Raw genomic sequence first — 23395 nt, 5'->3', positions numbered from 1 at the left:
TTTATGTACACTCATACTAATGCAATCTATTGAATTTTTATTTTTTAAAAAAACACTTTAGACCAATAAAAGTCAAAACTAACCACTCATATAAGTGAGTATTCCAGGTTTTGAGGAACAGAACCTTAGCCGAGGGCATTTACTTCTGCTTTTCAGCTTTCTCTGTTCTTCCAGCTCCTCTGAAGAAGGTCAACTAAACAACCAGCAGCTGAACCATGCAAAGCCAACGTGGGCACAATCTGGTTTGCAAAATACAGCCAGAGGCAACCTAGATACATACAAACAAGTATACATTTCTTTGTATGACTCAACAGTAAACATCGAAATGGCCTAAACCCTGTACATTTCAGATCTAGCATAGAATGGAACCACCAAAGGCAAGTATAGATTTTCCTGATCCTGTGTTAGTTGGGCAGCTAGGTTACATAGCAGAATGTGCAAAGGAACATGTGGCTGGACAGCTCCAGGTAACCTACAAATCCTATGCTGAAGCAAAGCATCACTCAAAACAATATACTATATATGTTTGCAGTCAAATTACAATGGGATCAGGTGGAGGAGACTATGTGACTCACTAGCCTGTTTCCAGGCTTCATTTTATAATTGACTGGCTCAGTCTTTTGGTCACATTTAGATTCTGATGAATCAGATATGGCTCCTTGAAATGTATCCCATGCAGATGTTTCAGATAGACAGAAGCTACTTGATAGAAATGTTCCGTGCTTTTTTTCTGGGTGCACAGTACCAGCACCTTTTTTTTCTAGAAGAAAAGTACTGGCAAATGTTGAAGACAGTTCTCAATTGGTTTTTCATGCTGTATATAAAACCACTTTAATGCACTATGAACAGTGAGAGAAAGAAGCTTATGGCCCCATATGCACAGTCTTAATTGGTTCAGTACCCATACAATTGCTTCTAATATGAAAAATGTTGTTTAACGAGACTTTTGCCAATATATCTGTGAAAACTAAAGCAACTGCTTCTGGATATCTAGTTGCATATCTCACAATGGCCAGTATAAACTCTGCTTCCTAGTGAGTTTGGGGAAGAACATCTATATAAATATATCTAGATAATGTGTATGCCTCTATTCGATAGATTGGTGTCCTATAAACGTCAACAAGTTTAGAGGAGCATTCATTTTTTTTGTTGTTATTCCCTTTAACAGATTATCCTTCCTCTAAAGTATATGACACATCTGAGTGGGTTATTTTGGTTTGATAATAAGTAACCTTGGGGACGCGGGTGGCGCTGTGGGTAAAACCTCAGTGCCTACGGCTTGCCGATCGCATGGTCGGTGGTTTGAATCCCCGCGGCGGGGTGAGCTCCCGTCTTTCGGTCCCAGCTCCTGCCCACCTAGCAGTTCGAAAGCACCCTTAAGTGCATGTAGATAAATAGGTACCGCTTTATAGCGGGAAGGTAAACGGCGTTTCCATGTGCTGCGCTGGTGCTGGCTCGCCAGAGCAGCTTTGTCACGCTGGCCACGTGACACGGAAGTGTCTCCAGACAGCGCTGGCCCCTGGCTCTTAAGTGGGATGGGCACACAACCCTAGAGTCAGACACGACTGGCCCGTACGGGCAGGGGTACCTTTACCTTTACCTTTAACCTTTCCTCCCAGAAATGACTGTTTGGTTCCTTCAGAACTTGTTATTTCTATATTGTTTTCTCTCTCTTTGTTTTTCAAGCTTTAATAAAAATAGCTTTTTAAAAAAGAACTTGATGTTTCTGAATCAGCAGCATCTTGTCTGGGATAACATGAACCAAAATCTTTTAAAAACTTTTGTTGATACTTTAAAAACCGCAACCAAAATCAAAACCCTGTTCTAGTTCCAGTTCACCTTGATGGTTTTTAACTTCTGCTTTCCTATATTCATTTCCTACAATTTCTTTTTCTTTCCCATGAGTTAAAATTTAACTGCCCTCTTTTTTCCTTTCACTGTGGAAGTACTGGGTTTATTGAAATGTTGGTTTTTTACTTAGTTCTTGTAGTCATATTTACTTAGCCGTTAAACCTCATGATGTATCTTTATATGGAAAAGAACAACATGACCTTCTATCCTACCATCTTCATAAAACTTTGTCTCAACAAATAATGACACTGCTGACCACACCTATGTGACATTTTCTCCCTCTTTTAAGAAATCTCTATTTCTGTGGAGAAAAAGCTGGGTTGTATGTCAACAGACACATATTATGTTTTAATATATGTTGCTTTGGGTCACTTTTGTAAGGAAAGCAACTAATGAATATAATATATCGATCAATCTAATAGTAATAGTATACTCTGTTGAATAGCTCAGATGGTTAGGGTGTGGTGCTGATAATGCCAAGGTTGCAGGTTTGATCCCATCAAGGGACAAATGCATATTTCTACATTTGATGTTCCTAGATGATCCTCAGGGTCCCTTCCCACTCTGCAGAAGTTGGTGCTGAACTATCAAAAGGACATCCACCCTGAAGCTGAAACCACTTCTCTTCCAAATAACCGAGTCAAACCTCTGCTCTTATGTAACTTATATGTTTCTCCATAGCCTCAAACATTACAATTTTTGTTTACAAGGGGTTACCTACCGATCATTTTGGTTGCTGTTTTCTGCAACATCTCTTTACAGATGCAATAACCAGAGTGGTACATAGCAATGAAGGTGTAGTCACACAGTAAATTCAAAGGAAGGCAGGGAAATCATGGCAGTTTTATTCTCTTTAAGATCTGTAACATAGAACTCAACATTTATTTTTTATAGCTGCCGCACGGTTGGTCAGCATTTTCAATCTGCTATATCCACCGCAGCCTCATGATCCTTTTCGTTGTCTGTCACCACCAATTCAGACCCCATCATTGTATGTGTGAAGTTACATTTTGCCCTCATGTGCATTACTCTTACATTTAACTGCACCTGCCATTTTAATGCCCATTCTCCCAATATGGAGCTCTGCAATCCTCTTTCATCTTTACCACCCTGAATAATTGGGAGCCATCAACAAACCTGGCCAACTCACTGGTCATTCTTAACTCCAGATCATTCATGAGTTTGTTGCATGGCAAAAGGACACACCACATATGCCCATATCCATCCCTTGGGGGGGAAAGATGTGGTGGTATGCTTTCCATTCCTATTTCAAATCTAAACATCCCCAAATGACAATCTGTCATTTCTCAGCTTCACACCAGGTGGTGGTGTTCAACCTTTCTCCACTTGAAACTAAGAGAAGGGTTGGAGAATGCTTTGCCTGCTGTCTCCCTTCCTGCTTGTGACACCACAGACAAGAAAAGGGAAATAAGTTTTTTTTGGGTTTGGTTTTTGGAAAAAAAGATGCATTTTGTGCAGTTGTGCTACATTTGCAAAGGAGGGGAGGGTGACGTCTCCCTGAGAAAACGCTGCGATAGGTCTCAGTTCCTTTGGGAGCTCCTCTTTGTGTAAGACGCTAGTGTGTTTGGACCAAGAAATCTGATAGTGGGACCCACACACCTCAATCTATGTGCTTCCAGTCCAGCCCACAGGTTCCTGTTCACAGGATCCCAAGCATTGCTACTCTGCAGTGCTACCCTGATGAAAGAAGACTAGCTAGGTTAATATAACAGCCGTCCTCCAGCTTGGCTTGCCAGTCTGAGCAATTTGGCAGTCAGAAGAGCTGACTAATGATGCATGAAGCTCTGCCCTTATTCTCTGCATTTAGATGATTTACCATATTTTTTGCTCTATAAGACGCACCTAGTTTTTAGGGGAGGAAAACAAGAAACAAGAAGCCTCCTGAGCGAAGAGGGAGCTCTCCTCCCTCTTTGCTCAGGCGGCTTTGTGGGGCTATCCCTGAAGCCAGGAGAGCAAGCGGGATTGGTGCGCACCAATCCTGCTTGCTCTCCTGGCTTTTCCCCGACCTCCCGCAAGAGCCGCACGCTCTTTAAAGGGAGTAGGGCTCTTGGGGACTTTTGTGGGAGGTGGGAGAAGGGACAGAGCCGCGCGCTCTGTCCCTTCCCCCTCCTCCCACAAAAGCCAGGGATAGCTGCGTGAAGCCTCTGCAGGACAGCAGGATGAAGGCTCCCTGCTGCCCTGCGAAGACTTCGCGCGGCTAAGCCAGAAGCTAGAACAGCGAGAGAGAGCGCTGCGCAGTGCTCCCTCTCACTGTTCTGGCTTCTGGGATAGCCCGTGAAGCCTGCATTCGCTCCATAAGACGCACACACATTTCCCCTTACTTTTTCGGAGGGGAAAAGTGCGTCTTGTAGAGCAAAAAATACGGTATATACCATTCTTTGCACAACCCACAGGGTGGTTTACAACAGATTAAAAAAGAAAAACCCCACCATCCTTTAAAACACAGAACAGATAACTAAAGGACAATTACTAAATAGCAGCAGCAGCAGCTTTTATTTCCCAGCATTGCTGCCTTTCCAAACCTTGCTGCCTACCTGTAAAATTTTATGTCACCTGCCTCTGGGCCTTTGCTTGCTTCCTTTGGAGCTTCACTTCATGCTTGTCCTGGGGCCCTTTTATGCCCTAGTTACCGTACTTTGCCAGTCACTATGTTCCAAGCATGTAAAGAAGGATCTTTGCTTAGGTATGTAGCTTTCTGGATGGCATTAAAAGAGTGTGGCACATGTAAATCGCCAACCAAAATGAACAGCCAAAAAAGAAAGCTGGAATTCTTGGAGTCAGTAATATTAGAGAGGGAGGCTGGCTCTGGTTTCCCTAGACTGCAGGCAGCTTCCATTAAAGGACAATGTGTGAGCAGTTGTTATTTTTATATTTGCACACATCTGGACTGAGGCCAGTGATTTCAGCCACATGTTCTGCAGCTGAAGAGCTGATCCTAGTCACCTTTTAAACATTAAAGCTGCATGAATAGATCTACATTTTGCTGGTAGGTGGAGCTGAAAGAATTGAGCTTACACGCACCTAAGTCTGTATTAGATCGGGGTGTTATTTAGAATCACAGAATTGTATTGCCAACAAAAGTTGGAAGGGACCCCAGGGGTCATCTAGTCCAACCCCCTGCAATGCAGAAATCTCGACTCACACATTCATGGCAGATGGCCGTCCAATCTCCAAGGAAAGAAAGTCCATCATTTTTGGGATAGCAAGTCACCTTTAGCAGCAGTGAAATTTATTACAGAATAAACCTGGTTAGGAATATGCTGCCAGCCTAAGAATATTTATTGCATGTTAATGTGTCTGAAATCAACAGGATGAACTACTAAGAAAATTTACATAAGGCCATACAGCTAAAGTTTGAAACGTGCTTTCAAAGTTCCAAAGCAATAAATGGAACTGAAGCCAGAACTACTTGCTATCTGTCAATCTTGTGTACTAAACGAAGGACATAATTGTAGACTGGCTTGGTTAGACTGGAGGTGTCAGTTCTCACCTTCCATATACCATAAGCAGTAGCAACCAATTCCTTTTTGCTATGCTGAAAAAACCCACCAAGTTTCCCCTCCCAATCTGAGTGATGACTGAGACCTTTTTAGTTCCATACAGTAGTTCCCTAGGAGAAGGTGGAAAGGCCTTTGATCAGTGCAGCCTTGGGGCAGATCAGTTCCTCCTCACTGGGCTCACACTCAAGAGATGATCTTGTAAATATAAATATGCAAGAGTACCAGGGTGGGACTGCTGAACTTGTTTTGCAAGATCTAAGAGTGCTTTCTTGTAGCACTGATGGATCCGTGCTCACTCCACAGTGAAAATGAGCAACCAGAACCTTTGCCAAACTCACCAAGAAATCATCACATCATTGAATTGTAGAGTTGGAAGCAACCCCAACTGTCATCTAGCCCAACTCCCTGCAATGCAGAAATGTCAAGCTGAAGTTACTTTCAGAAAGTATAGTCAGGATGGTACCCTCTAGATCTAGACTACAACTCCCATAATTCCCAACCATCATCAATGTTGGATGGGGCTGATGGATTTGTATTCCAGCAACACCTGGAGGGAACGATTGTATATTGGCTATTCCTGACCTACAATATTTAGAGGATGCAGGTGGCTAAAATTAGCACAGTACATTGAATACCATATTTTTCCGTCTATAAGACGCCCCCATGTATAAGATACCCCCTATTTTGGGGGACTCAGATTTAAGAAAATGGGGAGAGATGTATCCGTGTATAAGACCCCCCCCCCTAATTTTTGACATTATTTTTTAGGAAAAAACCCTAGTTTTATACACAGGAAAATATGGTAATTCTCGTGCAGAAGTCACAATTTTGGAATGAGTACCTGGGCAGGTGTGTGTGTGTGTGTGTGTGTGTGTGTGTAGATATATATATATATTTGTGTTTGGCATTCATGTGCATTACGTTTTGTCTGCAGCTGCTTGTATCTCCTCAAATAACAATGTAATCATTCTGCCATTTCTGGTTTTACAGTTTCATTCTCTTTTGCTAGTTTGGTCCTCTTTAAAGACACATTGTACGAACTAAAAGAGCTTTTAATGTTTCTGTTGCTTTTATTTCAACAGCTTCCTTTAAGGAAACCTCTAATTTATGTTGCCAAACTGACAAGAGTGAGCCAACTCTCTTTCTGTTGTAACTTGTACTACGGAGATGTGGGAGTCTTTCTGCAAAGCAATACTCACCTCTGCCTCACTGGGCAGGGCCTCTAAGCACACCATTGGCTCTCGGTGTGACTGATTAAGAAAGCCAACTTGCAGCCAACAGTAGGAAGCGCTTGGGAGTTGAGTACAATACTTGAGCTTGTTTGCTGCTCAGAGTGCTCGGCTGAAGGACTTTGCAGGTTACATTTTCATCAAATCGAAGGACAATACAAAGTCAAGAGCCTGCTAATCCACGAAGGAGCAGAGGATTCCAGCCAGAATCCCAATATACAAAAAAGCCATGGGGATATTATACTCACAGGTATGTAAGGCGTTTCCTTGTCTGCTAGAATACAAGAGAAGTCTAACAGGTCTGTTTCAAAGATTTATAAAATCTTATTTAAGTACTTCCTCAAGTGTAACTTTAAAAGTGACCTGAGGATCTAAGGCATAATCATAGCAAGTGTAATAACCAGTTTTTCATACAGTGAATTAGATTACAAATAGCAAGGGCAGGTATTTGAAAGATTATTGTGGTTTATGGCAGCTAAACAGCATGAACTGGGCATTCTTTCCTAGAGTCCTCAATATGGATATTTCTGTAGATCTTTGTTAATGAGAGGGGCAAAAAATGGTGAAAAGCAATTTTTCTCATGTGCACCTCACATTAGACCCATCCTGTAGCTTAGTTCAAGTCCTGGCCTGTGAACCTTAATGAAACAAGCCACACACACACACACACACAAAATTGCCCTTATTTAAAAAAGAAGAAAAAACTGTAATAAATGATAGTTATTTTATTTTATAAAATGTATAGAATGCTTGATTAGGAGGGGGGAATCCAGTGTTGTTGTTTTTTAAAAACCAAACTATATATTTGAACAATTGTGTAATTTTGCGTCAACTATCTGTATACATTTGTAAAAATGTTTCCCCCCATTAATGAACTTAGACAGTTGTGTGCTGATAGACAGGGAGTCATTAAGAAACAGCAGATGGTGTATCAGCATTCTTTGGAGAACCCCAAAATATGCAGAGACATTAGAAAGCTCAGTGATAGGGATTGAGTAAGGTCCGTGACGTCCAGGAGCCTTGGAATGTTGAGTATCATTTGGAAAAGAAAACCAGAAAACTGGGGACAGCAGCAATGAATGGGCTTGCTTGAACCTATTTCAGCTTGTAATATCCTGGAGGAGAGCATGCCTGTCTGCCTGGGACCCTGAACAGAAGCATTCCTGTTAGAGGGCGTGAGAATACCGAATACATTTAATCCCAGATTCAGAGAAAAACTTATTGGTGTTTGTGATTTTGGGGTGTAGCACTACTGCACTGCTCAAGAAAAACCTGTTTCTACATTTTAAAGGATCATTATCTAAATGTACAGCATGTGGAGAAAATGTGAATGCTTGTTAAATGTGAATGGGAAGAAGACATTTCTGACGTACACATAGATGAACCAGTTGTCATGTCTGGTTGGATAGCATTCCATTTCAGGGAATGATCTGGGTCTTTTGAATCTAGCCTCTGTGTTATTTGTTTTACTCACACATTTTATTGCAATGCAAAAGGCAGAGGGCCAGGTTTGTTTGCTTTTACTGGAGGTGCATAACGCATGCATTCCTGTATAAGGCATTACTGCCTTACTTCCTTGTGGGTCATAACTGCCTTCAGAACCCCAGCGTGTGTCTCTTATGTTCAGGACCAACTGGTGAGATTAGAGCTCTTCTGATCAGTAGATCCACTCTTATTGTTTGTTTAGACTCCTGCTCCCAACTTTACAAACCTCCTTCTTCCCATATCTGTTTCCTCCATCTTTGATAATGCTTACCCTTCACTATAATTCAGCTACAATCTTGCCCCTCTTAACATTGCAGCTGATGGTATTTCTCCTTATTCATGCTTTTAGTCAAATCCTTGGGCCTGTCTCTTGTTATTTTTCTAGGGTTGTTGGTGTTTGTTGTTTTGCCTCTGCTTGTCACCCCACCTTCTCCATTTCATACTCTTTCACACATACACATTCCCTTTCTGTCCTCCATTCCTCCACTTTTGCACTCTCGTATTCATTCTCTCCTTCATGTCAGACTACCACTCTACCCAGAGACATACCTAGGGATTGGTGAAATTGGTCCCTGCTGGGGGCACAGGCCCAGTAAGGGTGCAAAAATCACCCCAGAAATCTGTCTCCAGTTGTCTGTACAAGGTTGTAAGTTTAGACAAGAGATGGGAGCTAAGTAGTAAGTGAAATGGCAAGGTAGACCACTGGAGACTATGGAGTGTTTGACATATAGGAGTTTGGTGATGTGCTGCCACTGTTGCGGTGAGATCAAACACGAGAGAAGTTTCCCATCCTTCTTGCACCATGGCCCAAAGGCATGTGAATGTTTTCACTCTTCCTCCTTTCCTGTCTCTTTCTCTGGATGCCTTGCGTACTTGGGCCATGTAAAATGTAGGAATTTCTAATGTGGCTATTGTGGTAAAGTGATTCTCCCCCCCCCCCCTCCCAGGGGACTGTGCCAATACAGTTGCTTGCCAAGGGTGCAAGGGACCCTATCTATGCCTCTGACCCTACCTTCACACCAGGGATGTGAGAAGGCCACAGTTTCCATTCTGACCTGTATTTGTCACAATCAGCACTGTCTCCTTTCTACTACAGTTCAGCTTCCACAAAATACTACATTATTCATCTCACAGTGTGCATGGAGTGTTAGGGGAGGGGTAGTACCTCTGATGGGGGGCATGTCCTGCTCCTTCTTAGGTAGTTTGTCCACCTTTGGTTCCCACTCTGAACTCAGCTCTCACCTGTGACTCCTAGACACCTGAAGGCAACCCTATCAGGAAGTTTTTAATGTTTGATGCTTTAGTATGTTTTATATATTCTGTACGCCACCCAGAGTGGCTGGGGAAACCCAGTCAGATGGGCAGGATATAAATAATAAAATTATTATTATTATTATTATTATTATTATTATTATTATTATTATTGAAGCTGTCAGCATGCAACAACATCTACTCCCTAGGAAACTTCTTTGACTGGCCAGCTAAACCAGGTGAGGGTAGCCAATGGGTCTCTAACACTCAGTGAGTTAGAGACTTCCCCTGCATGCGAAGACAAGCTCTGGCAGATTGAGTGGCCAAGACTAACAACCAAGAAGGCAGTTTCTGCATATGCTGGAGAGGGAAGTGATGGGCAGATGGGGCTCCTGAACCTGGGAAGGTAGCCCATCTAGGAGAAGGAAAGTTCTTATTCTAAATCTCTGCTGCCTTGCCAGATATCTTCGGGAGAAGAAAAAGCTGAGGAGTAAAACCTATACAAATGTTACGTACTGAGTTGAATAGGATCCAAATTGCAGCAGTCTGATTGGTCCTAGAACAAAAGGATTCAGAATGCAGGAGTTTGATTGGTCCGCAGGAGCCACCCAATCCAACTCCAGGTGGAAGTGAATCCGCAACCTGATTGGCCTACAGGAGAATCCCAGAATTAGCCAATCACATGGGGCCCATTGTGTAAATAATGTATATAAAGCAGACAGTTCGGGGGAAATCCCATTCCTCACTACTATGAGCTGAATAAAGAGCATGAAATCCACACTCGACTCCGAGTACATTTCAACAAATCTGGAGTGGAGTCCTAACAGAGTTGGATGGCACCTTCTACACTTCCATCTGGCGACTCCTGCAGCCAAACTGGTGCCTAATGTATTGCTCTGCTTTCCTTTGGACCACATCAGCAAGCAGGGGGGGGGGGGGTCTTGTCGTTTGGGAAGCCCAGGATCTTTACACACACTGCCCAGGCTTGTGTCACAGGGAGGCCACTTTGGTGCTGCTATATAACACAGTGGTTTGACTTCACCCCTGGAGGTACACTCCATTGTCTCTCGAGACAGATGGATGCCAGCAACAACATCTTGCCATCCGCTATTCAATGTAAGTTACATAACCTCTTACGTAACTTACCTTGATTTCAATGTAAAGGAAATGTCAAAACAGTGTGTAAAAGAATTACATCTCCTAAAAATAATTTGTTTGGCTGATTTCCATTCATGACAACAGATGAACATGCGAACTGCAGCAATTTCAGCTCCCTTTTCTATTTTCACCAGAATGGTCTGACTTCCCTACTTCATTCACATGCTGCCTTTTGCTTTTCTTCTCTCTCATGAGCTTCCATTCATCCTCATTCTTTCTGCTGCCGACTCTTTTGCTGACTCATCCTTGCCTGTATTTTGGTTCACCAGTTTCCCCTTTTCTTCCTTGGTAGTTGGGACCTGCACCTGTTGTGTTTTTCACCCCACTTTTTTTTTAATAATTTTTATTTGATTTTACAAATTCATTCACACAAAATCAAAAATAATAAAAATTACACAAGATCCTTTCAAATCTCTAGACTTCCCTCTGCCCCTTTGTGGGTTCTTTAGTTAACTTTTTCAACTGCATACTATAAGCCCCCCTCATTTTCCAGTCCTCCATTACGTCCAAAGTCTATGTAACATTACAAGAGTTATTTAAGACCTGCCAAAGAGTTCAAGTGTTTACAGTGGTCTGTCAAATATAATATAAATTTCTCCCATTCTTTGCTGAAGTTCTGGTCCTTCTGGTTTCTGATTTTCCCAGTCATTCTTGCCATTTTGTATAATCCACCCCACCTTTATCCTTTATTAGGCTGATTAGTGGCCCATGCCCAGTGCCCCGCAATGTCACATTCAAATGGACTGCCAGTGCCACACTGCCATTTAGGGAAACCTCTGTAGGGGCATCCCCACATAAAGTGTTTAAATCATTACTATAGCATATAAAATAGTGACCATGACAAATGTTCATAAGAATGCCCTTTTTTGTATTTTAGTCTTAAACCTATGCAAGAGCAGAATATTGAAGCTTGCTGGCAGCTAAATGATTCCAAGTGAGCTACAAATCAGCTCTCATATCCTCCAACATTTTTTTCAATGAAAATAGGTACATCCCATTCCATAGTAATAATAATTGTAATAATAATAATTTTATTATTTATCTATCTGACTAGGTAGTCCCAGCCATTCTGGGTGGTTTCCAACATATATAAAAACATTATATATATATAGTACACACACACACACACACTGACACTTCCCCCAAACAGGACTGCCTTCAGATGTCTTCTAAAGGTTGTACAGTTACTTATCTCCTTGGCTCGGGGTTCGCATAGCCATATACCCTCCAACAATTCTCCAATGAAAATAGGGATGTCCGAAGAAAAAGTGGGACATTCCAGGATCAGTAAGAAACTGGGACGGTTTCTGTAAATCTGGGACTGTCCCTGGAAAAAGGGACACTTTTGAGGGTCTGAGCTCTGACTAGTGTAATAAATATCCTTTAAAAATGCTCTTTTAGTAAATTCCCTTCAACTAAGATTGAAGACAGATGACTCCATAGTTTGTCAGTGACCAGCAGTGAAGCCTGTTGAGTTACCTAAGGTCTTGTACTACTTTTGGTTCACTGGCCTTGCTGCTTCTCTGATGCAACCCTGCTGCCCTTCCAGATTTGGACATGAGTGTAATATGTATTACACATGTGAGGAAAGAGCGTGTCCTGCTGCTGTTGCTGTTACTGAACAGCATGAACAGCACTGAACAGAGATGAGGGGTGATCGGGGAATCTGATCTTTGCAAATTCTGAAAGGAAGCCTGAGTCTCAGCTCCCAGCCCATTTGGAACATCTGGGATCTGCGAAAGCCAGTGTATAAATGACTTTCCGTTGATTCCAGTCTGGGACAGTGTAGTGCTCTGCTGCTGTCTTGGAACTTCAGCTCCCATCAACCCCAGCCGGAAGCCCCAATGATAAGACATGATGGGAGTTATAGTTCACTACATTGGCTACCCTTGTCCTAGACTAATGTGCCAGGAATGGCTTCCCCCCCCTCGAGGTTCTGGAATTCCCAAATGTCTCCCAAAGAGTTTTCATCTCAAAATGCGTGTTTCAAAACTATCCTAAAGCTATCCTATCTTTAAAAGACATCTGAAGGCAGCCTTGTTTAGGGACATTTTTAATATTTAATGCTGTGCTGTTTTTAACATTTGATTGGGAGCTGCCCAGAGTGGCTGGGGAAACTCAGCCAGATGGACGGGGTATAAATAATAAATTATTATTATTATTATTATTATTATTATTATTATTATTTAAAAAGACATTTGCAAATGGACAATGATTTAAATAAACACTTTAATGTATTTTAAAAAATATGTCACAGCTTAATACATGGCATGGCAGAGGATAGATGTGAAAGCGAGAGAGACAAAAAATAGACTGATGCTACTTCAGCCCCCGTTCCCTGAGCTACTCTCAATTCTTCTTTCTCCAGACTTCCATATGTATGGTTTTTGTCCTTGCACGGTGAGCTCAGGTGGCTTTTGAATCCAGTCCATCTGAATACGTAGTATGCATTCTCTCACTACTTTCTCAGTCTTCTTACTGCTTGTGAAAGTTAATGATAAACTAGTTTGTCTGTAAGATGCCACAGCACTCCTCCTCTTCCCTCTGCTACATAGAAAGGTCTGTTTCAGGTGCCACATGGGTGCCAGAATTCTTGTATGTGAGATGAACAAGGAAGCACGCGGGATGTTTTAGCGTCAGGTGTTTCAGCTGTGACTCTTGCAGGTTTCCTTTGGATTGAGCCAATGGTGACTAATCTGCTAGCACCACTCTGTGGATTTAAACTGTGACTGCAGTTTTGAATGCCACGTGACTCTTTCTTTAGCTTCTCCTCACTTAGAAACATTAGGCAGGGTGGGAGGCTTTTGCTGTATATTTTGCTTTATAGGAGTTGAGTATACAGTATCATCTGATTTCATGGCACTCAGAATATTCTGCACTCCCTCCATCAAAACTCAGGTGTAAATACATGTAAATGTGGGGTCTTTATGAAGTAAGCCATATTTCACAAAGACACCACAGACTCCTCCATGATAAGCAACAAGAACAAAGGGTTGGGGCTCCAGATAAATATTACTGTGTACCTCATGTGGAATGCCCTCCCGCCAGATGTCAAGGAGATAAAGAACTACATGACTTTTAGAAGACATCCGAAGGCACTCCTGTATTGGGATGTTTTTGATGCTTGGCGTTTTATTATGTTTTTATATATGAGGGAAGCTGCCCAGAGTGGCTGGGAAAAACCCAGCCAGATGGAGGGGGTATAAATAACAAAATAGTTGTTGTTGTTTATTACTATTAACTGTTGAGGATTATGCCTAAAGACCAGAGAATGTACAAAATCTGCTGATATATGCACATTCACTAGCACATGTGCTTTAAATGTACAGTGTACAGCCTTGGCAGACACAAAAAACAACAACAGAACTCTGTTTGTTTTTGGGGTAGGCATTGCTGTTGAAACAGGAATTCAGAAGGAAGCAAGTCTGACACATATCCCCCAAATCCCCAAATGAGACTATGTCAATTTTCCTTTGAACGGAGGCTATAAAGAGTAATCTGCTAGCCCCACTCTGTGGATTTCAATTGCAACTGCAAGTTAAACTGTGTGGGCAGATCTAGCCCAAACATTTCTATCAAGAAGTGGTGGTAGTGGGGTTGCATTTGTGTTTTTGCTTTACTTGCATTGATTATGCAATCTAAGGTAGCGGTTTCTCATCTGGTTTTGCTCTCTACTCCGCTATATTTAAGTTTTCTTGCATTCCCAAAACTTGTGTGGTGGTAAGGGTGTATGCTCTGTAACAATTTTCTTTCATGTGGGGCAGTTCACACTGTGGCGCTGTGGTCTAAGCCACTGAGCCTAGGGCTTCCCGATCAGAAGGTCGGCAGTTGGAATCCCCGTGACAAGGTTCATTCCCGTTGCTCGGTCCCAGCTCCTGCTAAAGTATGCCAGTGCAAGTAGACAAATAGGTATCACTGCAGCGGGAACATAAACGGCATTTCTGTGCACTCTGGCTTCCGTCAAGGTGTTCCATTGCACCAGAAGTGGTTAAGCTAGGCTGGCCACATGACCCAGAAAACTGTCTCCGGACAAACGCTGGCTCCCTTGGCCTGAAAGCGAGATGAGTGCTGCACCCTACAGTCGCCTTTGACTGAACTTAACCACCCAGGGGTCTTTTACCTTTATCTTTTTTTATCACACTGTAGTGAAGGTGAGTTTCAGCTGCCAGTGAAGTGTTCATTTGTCTACTCTGCTGCACACCCAGACTCCCCTTAAGCTTGGCCATGTTGGAAATCTTACACAGCTACATTCATGGTGATGGACTCTCCTTCCTTAGATGTTTTTAAGAAGAGGCTGGATGATGATTTGTCATGTGTGATCTAGTTGAGATTCCTGCATTGCAGGGAGTTGGACTAGTTGACGCTCAGGGTTCCTTCCAACACTTCAATTCTATGAAGGATCTAGATGTGCGGTTTTATAGTAATCTGGTTAGGGTAGATGGAAAGCTCTCTGCATGCTCATGTCTAGTCAGCAAAACACCACAAGTCTAAGTCTAAGTTTGTTAACCTAAGACACTTTGTTGAACTGTCTTCATTTCCCACCTCTTATTCTTCTGCAGCCCATTTGTCAGGCAGCTTATAATAATGACTTCAATCAACTGCAGCTCCTTCTGGAAGAAGACAGTAATTATTTGAATGTCCAGGACAGCTTTGGAGGAGACACACCATTGATTTGTGCCTGCAAAAAGGGGCACAACAGAATTGTCAGTTATCTTCTGAAAATGAAAGCTGATGTAAACATAAAAAATAAGGCAAGTCTCAGCAAACGTATACCCAATGAGGTCTTCCTTTATGTTACTAAAGTCATAATGTGATCTATACTTTGAAGTGGAGGGGGTAAGTTTCTCACTCATTATTTGATTAGCTTAAAATCCTCAGATATCCAGAAAAAGATAGATGCTGTTATTCACTTTTCCCATACATAAAAAAAATACGCTCAGACACAGCTTAGACATTTAGAAGGTATGTCTCAGCAAAATCTTTCCCACGTGCACAGTTCTTATTCACAGAATAAAATCAAACTAAAGGTAAAGGTAAAGGTAAAGGTACCCCTGCCCGTACGGGCCAGTCTTGACAGACTCTGGGGTTGTGCGCCCATCTCACTTAAGAGGCCAGGGGCCAGCGCTGTCCGGAGACACTTCCGGGTCACGTGGCCAGCGTGACATCGCTGCTCTGGCAAGCCAGAGCCGCACACGGAAACGCCGTTTACCTTCCCGCTGGTAAGCGGTCCCTATTTATCTACTTGCACCCGGAGGTGCTTTCGAACTGCTAGGTTGGCAGGCGCTGGGACCGAGCAGCGGGAGCGCACCCCGCCGCAGGGATTCGAACCGCCGACCTTTCGATCAGCAAGTCCTAGGCGCTGAGGCTTTAACCCACAGCGCCACCTGCGTCCCCTAAAATCAAACTATAAAACCACAAAATATATAATCAAAATAACAACAACAACCCAATAACGACCCCCCCCAAGAGCCACATTTTAAAAGGGCATAGGATGTCAATCAAATCAACCAAAGGCCTGGCACCTAAAGGTGTATAATGAAGGCGCCAGGCAAACTTCCCTGGGGAGAGCATTCCACAGATCAGGAGCCACTGCAGAGAAGGCCCATTCTTGTGTTGCCATCCTCTGGACCTCTCAAGGAAGAGGCACATGAAGAAGGGTCTCAGAAGACGACCTCAGAGTCCAGGTAGGTTCATATGGAAAGAGGCAGTCCTTGAAGTATTGCAGTCCTGAACCCTTTAAGGCTTTATAGGTCAAAACCAGCACATTGAATTGGGCCCGGAAACTAATTGGTAGCCAGTGCAATCAGACCAGGATCCGTGTAATATGTTCAAACCATCTTGCTCTGGTGAGCAACCTGGCCTCTGAATTCTGCACTAGCTGATGCTTCTGAACTGTCTTCAGAGGCAGTCCCACATGTAATGCATTGCAGTAATCTAACCTTGAGGTTACCAGAGCATAGACTACAGTATTTAGGCTATCCCTGGCCAGATAGGGGCGTAGCTGGGTCACCAGCTGAAGCTGATGGAAGGCACTCCAGGCCACTGAGGCCACCTGAGCCTCGAGCAACAGCAAAAGATCCAAGAGTACCCCCAAGCTACGAACATGCACCTTCAGAGGAAGTGTAATCCCTTCAAGAGCAGGTTAAATCCCACCCAGTTTGTCTAGGGGACCACCTATCTGGACTGAGTTTCAGTTTGTTGGCTCTCATTCAGTCCATTACTGAGGCATATTTCTCATAGGCAATTTCTAATAGAGAAAAAGAAGGAAAATGTGCCCCAAATATGTCAGACATAAAGGTAAAGGTAAAGGTACCCCTGCCGGTATGGGCCAATCGTAACCGACTCTGGGGTTGTGTGCTCATCTCGCTTAAGAGGCTGGGAGCCAGCGCTGTCCAAAGACACTTCCGGGTCACGTGACCAGCGTGACGAAGCTGCTTTGGCAAACCAGCACCAGCACAGTGCACAGAAATGCCATTTACCTTCCTGCTATAAAGCGGTACCTATTTATCTACTTGCACTTAGGGGTGCTTTCGAACTGCCTGGTGGGCAGGAGCTGGGACCGAACGACGGGAGCTCACCCCGCCGCGGGGATTCGAACCGCCGACCATACGATCGGCAAGTCCTAGGCACTGAGGTTTTACCCACAGCGCCACCCGCGTCCCAACATGTCTAACATACTCTGTGTATAAAATGGAAGGGAATTGGAGCTATTTGCCTAATATAATGCAAGTTCTTCTGCTTCTCTCTAGAAAGAACGAACATGTTTACATTATGCTGTCAAAAAACGGTTCAGCTTCCTTGACTACCTGCTCATTATCATCTTAATGCCTGTTATGCTTCTTGGGTATCTGCTCATGGTAAGTTCAGCAAAAGAATGAAAATATCATCTTTATATACCAGCCTTCACAAAGCTTCACCAACCTGGTGACATTCAAACAGCATGGCCACCTTGTCTGGGATTGATGAGAGTTGTAGTCCAAAATATCTAGAGGACAGCAGGTTGGTGAAATCTGTAAGATACCAGCAGATCTAGGGAAGCATGACGAGTTTGGTCGCACCAGGTACAGAACCTCTGGGCTGCCACAATTATGACATCCAATAGAAGGTGAGAAGCAGAATGCTGGATTTTGGCATTGCACATGGTGCCACTGAAGCTTGAGGTGCCAAGGTTCCTCACTGGCCCCACACCCCATTTTCTGGACATATTTTCTCTCACAACATACTTTATGGGCCCAACTATTACTTGTGCTCCCTTGCTTTAAAAGGTAAATCTACTCAACTGGGTAATCCCATTGTCTCACTCTCAGAACAGAAAGTACAGTGGTACCTCGGGTTACATACGCTTCAGGTTACATACGCTTCAGGTTACAGACTCCGCTAACCAGAAATAGTGCTTCAGGTTAAGAACTTTGCTTCAGAATAAGAACAGAAATCGTGCTCTGGCAGCACAGCAGCAGCAGGAGGCCCCATTAGCTAAAGTGATGCTTCAGGTTAAGAACAGTTTCAGGTTAAGAACGGACCTTCAGAATAAATTAAGTACTTAGCCCGAGGTACCACTGTATACATATATTGGTTGTAGCCATTAGATATCAACCTTGGCTTGTGTGCCAAAGATAGCAACCTTGACCTAAGTGACCCTCATCCTTTGCATACCGGGGCCCGTTCAAATATTTCCAAAAGCCAGTGTGCACCCATAGGCCTTGAGTGATTGTCACATGTAGAAGAAGAAGAAGAGTTTGGATTTGATATCCCACCCTTCTTTTTTTTAAAAAAGACATTTATTAAGATTTTATATAATAAAACAACAAAAGGAAAAAACACATCATAAGAGAACAGAGACAAGAAACAAGAAACAAAAAACAGTAAACATATAAAAAGAAAATCCATTTTTAAACTTATTATCTATATAACCCTCTTTTCTTGACTTCCTCACATCTCCCTTCTCTGTGTTCCCCTTTACACATTCAAGTTCAGCAAATTCTAACCCTCTTTCAAACCTTGTTTATAATTATATACTTCAACCTATTATGTCTCCAATTTCCTTTCTCTTCTCATTCTCAAATCTTAACTATTCTTGATAACTTAAACCCTTATACCATTTTGTTCAAATTTGACATAATATTACTCCAATCTCTTTCCCCCTTTTCCTTTTTAAAGATTTTTGCATACTCCTTTTAACTAGGTCACCAATGCCTTATTCTCTTTAAATCCAGCATCATTTTAACATTCAGATATTTTACAATGTTTCTGCAGGTAGTCCTTAAATTTCTTCCAGTCCTCTTCCACCGACTCTTCTCCCAGGTCTCGGATTCTGCCAGTCATTTCTGCCATCTCCATATAGTCTATTACTTGCATCTGCCATTCTTCCAGAGTGGGCAAATCTTGTGTCTTCCAATGCTTTGTGATGAGTATTCTTGCTGCTGTTGTTGCGTACATAAAAAACGTTCTATCTTGATATCCCGCCTTTCACTCCCTTTAAGGAGTCTCAAAGCGGCTAACATTCTCCTTTCCCTTCCTCCCCCACAACAAACACTCTGTGAAGTGAGTGGGGCTGAGAGACTTCAAAGAAGTGTGACTGGCCCAAGGTCACCCAGCAGCTGCATGTGGAGGAGCGGAGACGCGAACCCGGTTCCCCAGATTACGAGACTACAGCTCTTAACCACTACACCACACCGGCACCACACCACACATGTGACAATAGAACTTGTTTTCTATGGTTGACTATCCATACTAGAAAGCCACAAAGCCAATTACAGCTTCCTAGCAAATAGGCATGCACATGACATTTTTTTTTTTAAAAAAAAATATATGTGCATGCTTCTCACACAGAATTTATATAACATGATGTAGTGCATTCTTGTAACTGCAAGTACAATGCACAGAAATGAATGGAGCCCACCTCACAGTATACCTGCATAGGATGGTGACATTGCATATTAAACTTTGATCACTACAGACTGCATTCACTAAGTAACTGCTTATTTCAGTGGTGAAGGCTAGGGGGAAACAAACATTTTGATATAATCTTGCCGATAAAATGTTTAAAAAGTTCCACATCATGAATAGAAGTTAGTTTTCTTTGTTGTACAACCCAGTATGAGAGTTTTCTCATTGTGAATATAAACTGTCATTCTAACAATGCCCCTTTGCCCATCTGTGGAACAGGTATCCAGAAGTAAGCAGAATGAAAATCTTATCAAGATGCTACTTAGAGCTGGTGTTGATGTTAATGTTACAGATTATGTAAGTGGACATATATATCCTTGGAGGGTTCTAGGGCAATGATATAGTGGAATCCCCAGCTCTTTGCATTGGGAGTGATCAAAAAGTCATCTTCTTTTTTGGCAATCACTTGTAGCTGAGTAAGATTGTCTTCCATGGATATGGTCTTAACGGTGTGTCTGTAAGCAACTGTGGAGGCCAAAAGTATAACCATACCCAAAGAAGAGAGGGATGTGTGTGGAAATATCCAGAGCAGGAAAAAAAACACATGTGGGGCATCCTCTGCAAATGTGTAGTTTGGACTCACAGAGGCCATTAATTTAAATCATTTGTTTTCTATAGCACTTGTGGCACCCTACTCTGTTTCAGCAGCCCTCACTTACTAGTTGTAGGACAGTAACATGCATTCCTAATCATCACCACCATTCCATCAGGGTGCAAGTTGTTTTAGAAAGTGTAAGAGGACAGGTCCATGTCCTATGAAAGCTGAAGGATAAACTTTGACACAGGGAAAACTGCAGAGGTTGGAGTAAACCGTTAGGGGTTTATTGTGTGTGTGGGGGGGGAGAGAGAGACACAATCATTAGAAGCATAACACAGCTACAAAGTTACAAGGCTCACAGCTCTCCTTTCCTCTAGAAATAAAGGATGCGTTAACAGAAAAGCATTAGGACATGACTGAAACGTCTGCTTCTATAATAATGCATATCTTTCCAAGGGTAATTGTTTGGTTCTTTTCAGTCAGGAAGGACAGCTCTCCACTATGCCTGTGAAATGAAGAACCCATCCATTGTTCCTCTGCTTGTAGGAGCAGGTTCTGATCTCTCTATAAAGGACAAGGTAAGAAAGTCAGAGCTTAATACAGCTATAGTTTTGACTGACTTTGACTAGGCTTCTGGTTCATCCTCTCTTCTGGATGGTACCAACTATTGTTGAGGGAGAACCTGCTGTCCCAAGTAGTTGTTCATTTCTAGAATGAAGGCCAGCACTGCTTTGTCCCTCTGGAAGACCCAGGCTGTTCATCATTTGTTTCTCATGTAATTGATTGAGGAAAGCCTTGATGTTTGTATAGTTCCCCATATATCAGGTATGTCACTAGTTGTTGGACTCCCATCACCCCTGAGTCCTATCTACTGGCTATGCACCTTGAAGTCCAACAATATCTGGAGAGCTTTATGTTTCTCATCCCTAATTTACATCTTGCAAACAATCTCAACCCTTGGGCATTCTAATTTAATTTTTACCATCTAAAAACATTCCACTGTAAACTGAAATGTGCAGCTGATTATGGGAGAGATGTAAGAGCTGGACCATGCAGGATTATACTATTCATTCTGAATGATTCCCCCCCCCCCCACACACACACTGTATCTGCTCTCAAGAGCACCTGCACCAACTGAATAATCTCAAATCTTCTGCAAGGTGAGCAATATTGCATTGCAGTATGAAGACACCAAATATGCTTTTTCCATGTTCAGAGACCCACAATACTAAGCTGTGCCTTTGTTGAAGAAAAGCATTTGACTTGTTTCCTTTTTGTGTGTGTTATTTCTGTCATTAGGTTTTGTAACAGCGGAAGTATTTTATTCCTTTGCACAAAGAATTAAGTGTTCATATTAGCAAGACTGGGAATATTTTGGTCAAAATTGCTTCCTCCAGTGGCAATTCTTTTGTACTGATCTCAAAATGGATAAACAATTGGGAATTATTAAGAGAAATCCCATTAATTTCAGTGGAGAAATTCTCCTTCACTCTAGAACCCACAGCTGGCGACAGCTGGCACAATCTGAAGTAGGAATAGGGGAGAAGATTGATTCTGTTCATTATTAAAGATAAATCTATCCAATCTGCACTTTCTTAAAAAATGTGAGAGCTGAAATACAGCCACCCTTCAAAATTCTCACTAATCCATCTTTCATTATTTCATTCTCCATTATTTACAGAGATGCATATATTAGGGGAAAGTGTATCTAAAAGTGTACCTAAAAGTTAATACAAGTGAAAATAACATACAAAAATGAATTATATTAGGAGAAATTGCTGGCAAAAATATGCATATTAAGTCAAAGCTGCACACAAACAAGTGTTTATGAGGAGAGATTCGTACTGAAATGCTGGTGGAGTTTCATGAAGATTTTCCAAATAAATGTACAAATCGCCAAGCAATGTGGAGAACTGAATACAAGACTCAAAAACTTGAGAGAACTGAAACGGGGAAATCTTTCCATCCCTAATCTGAAGGAATTGCATTTCACACAAGAAGCCATATTCAAAGATTAGCCCTGTTGCCCAGCAATATCTATTAACTAACACACACACACACACACACACACACACACACACACACACAAATCATTGCTTATTTTATCTCTTTTTTTTCCAGGAAGGAGAGACTCCACTTGACATAGCAAGAAGATTAAAGTTCACCAACATAGAAAACATGTTAAGGAAGGATACTTAGCCCATAATGTGATGTTCTCAAGCCCGAGTCAGGGGAGGAATCTATGAGGGCAATAATAAGTCCCACAGCACTGACATGTTATAGTAACCTCATGTTTACAGCAGCTACCAAGTTTATACAGCATAGATGGACTGTGTTAAAATCTGCCGCTCCGTATGAATAGCTGATGTGACTTGACCAGAAGCACACGGTTAACATTATGAACATTAAGAGCTATTCATAATTTTCATTCCCCCTGTACCAAAGAATGTTTGTAAAGAGTATGAACAATACTATTTATTTGATGTATACAGATTAATCAGTAAAGATCTATTTTGTATTTTTTTTTTTTTTACACAAGGTGTACATTCTCAACTACATAGAATTAGAAAGAGCTGCCAATTTATGACATGGGCATCATAAATGGCAGAACAAAGGGCTGTGTGGGCATGCCTCAGTAGGAGCAGAAAGCTTGGGAAGCTGAATATCTCTGTCTCTTCTACTTTGTGCTGTTCCCACTCCCAGTAGAAGCAAAACCGCACTAAGGACCTGGGAAATAGGGTGATAAAGGAAGAGGGAATTCAGACAGGGTGGTTGACAGGTTGAAATTAGACAGAAGACTTAACAGCAGAGATCTACAAAATGATAATAGGAGATATCATTTTCTTTTCAATATTTATTAAAAGATAATCTGGGAAGTATTTGCTGCTAGCTGTGTTCACAGGCCATTCTTTTCTTCGGAAGACTGAAGGAGCCAATAAGCGAGCAATTTTAGATGCCCAGAGATTATTTAGATTGTGCTGTTTGGATTTTTCTCTCTCTCCCTGTGCATTTCAAATGTCAAACAGATACATCTTCCCATCTAGAGCTGTACTGCAACTCCCATTATCCCTAGCTAGCAGAACCAGTAGTCAGGGATGAGGGGAACTGTAGTCCAAAAAACTGCAGGCAACCCAAGTTTGGGAAGAAACCCAGGAAACAGCTAATTAAGTTTGTTTTCTTCTCTGACCAACACCACAATAGTAAAGTAGAAAGCAGTGGGTTCCCCTCTTGGGGGTACTCAAGGGTACGTAGTACCAGCACTAATAAAAAGTGTTTCCCAAACTTGGGTCTCCAGCTGTTTTGGACTACAACTCCCATCATCCCTAGCTAGCAGAACCCAGTGGTCAGGGATGAGGGGAACTGTAGTCCAAAAAACAGCAGGCAACCGAAGTTTGGGAAGCACTGTGCTGTTTTGC

The 23395-nt window shown here is 42.3% G+C and overlaps 1 protein-coding gene across 2 annotated transcripts; it reads left to right on the top strand.

The window, feature by feature from the left end:
• The first annotated feature begins 6631 nt into the window (after nucleotides 1-6631).
• On the top strand, nucleotides 6632-22450 carry ANKRD22 (ankyrin repeat domain 22). Of its 2 annotated transcripts, none has more exons than XM_079976503.1 (6): nucleotides 6632-6851; nucleotides 15055-15246; nucleotides 17245-17352; nucleotides 19661-19738; nucleotides 20459-20557; nucleotides 22101-22450. In XM_079976503.1, the coding sequence occupies exons 1-6, from the start codon at nucleotides 6831-6833 to the stop codon at nucleotides 22176-22178; spliced, it is 576 nt and encodes a 191-aa protein (XP_079832629.1). In that variant the 5' UTR covers nucleotides 6632-6830; the 3' UTR covers nucleotides 22179-22450. The 2 variants fall into 2 exon arrangements, with proteins under 2 accessions (XP_079832629.1, XP_079832628.1); XM_079976502.1 differs by having other exon boundaries at nucleotides 6635-6851; nucleotides 15055-15250; nucleotides 17249-17352.
• The last annotated feature ends 945 nt before the right edge of the window (nucleotides 22451-23395 follow it).

The sequence above is a fragment of the Podarcis cretensis genome (genome assembly GCF_951804945.1).
Source record: "Podarcis cretensis genome assembly, chromosome: 5".
NCBI classification, from domain to species: domain Eukaryota; kingdom Metazoa; phylum Chordata; class Lepidosauria; order Squamata; family Lacertidae; genus Podarcis; species Podarcis cretensis.
Note: the sequence above shows the minus strand (reverse complement) of the source record. Positions and strands in the feature narration are given on the sequence as shown.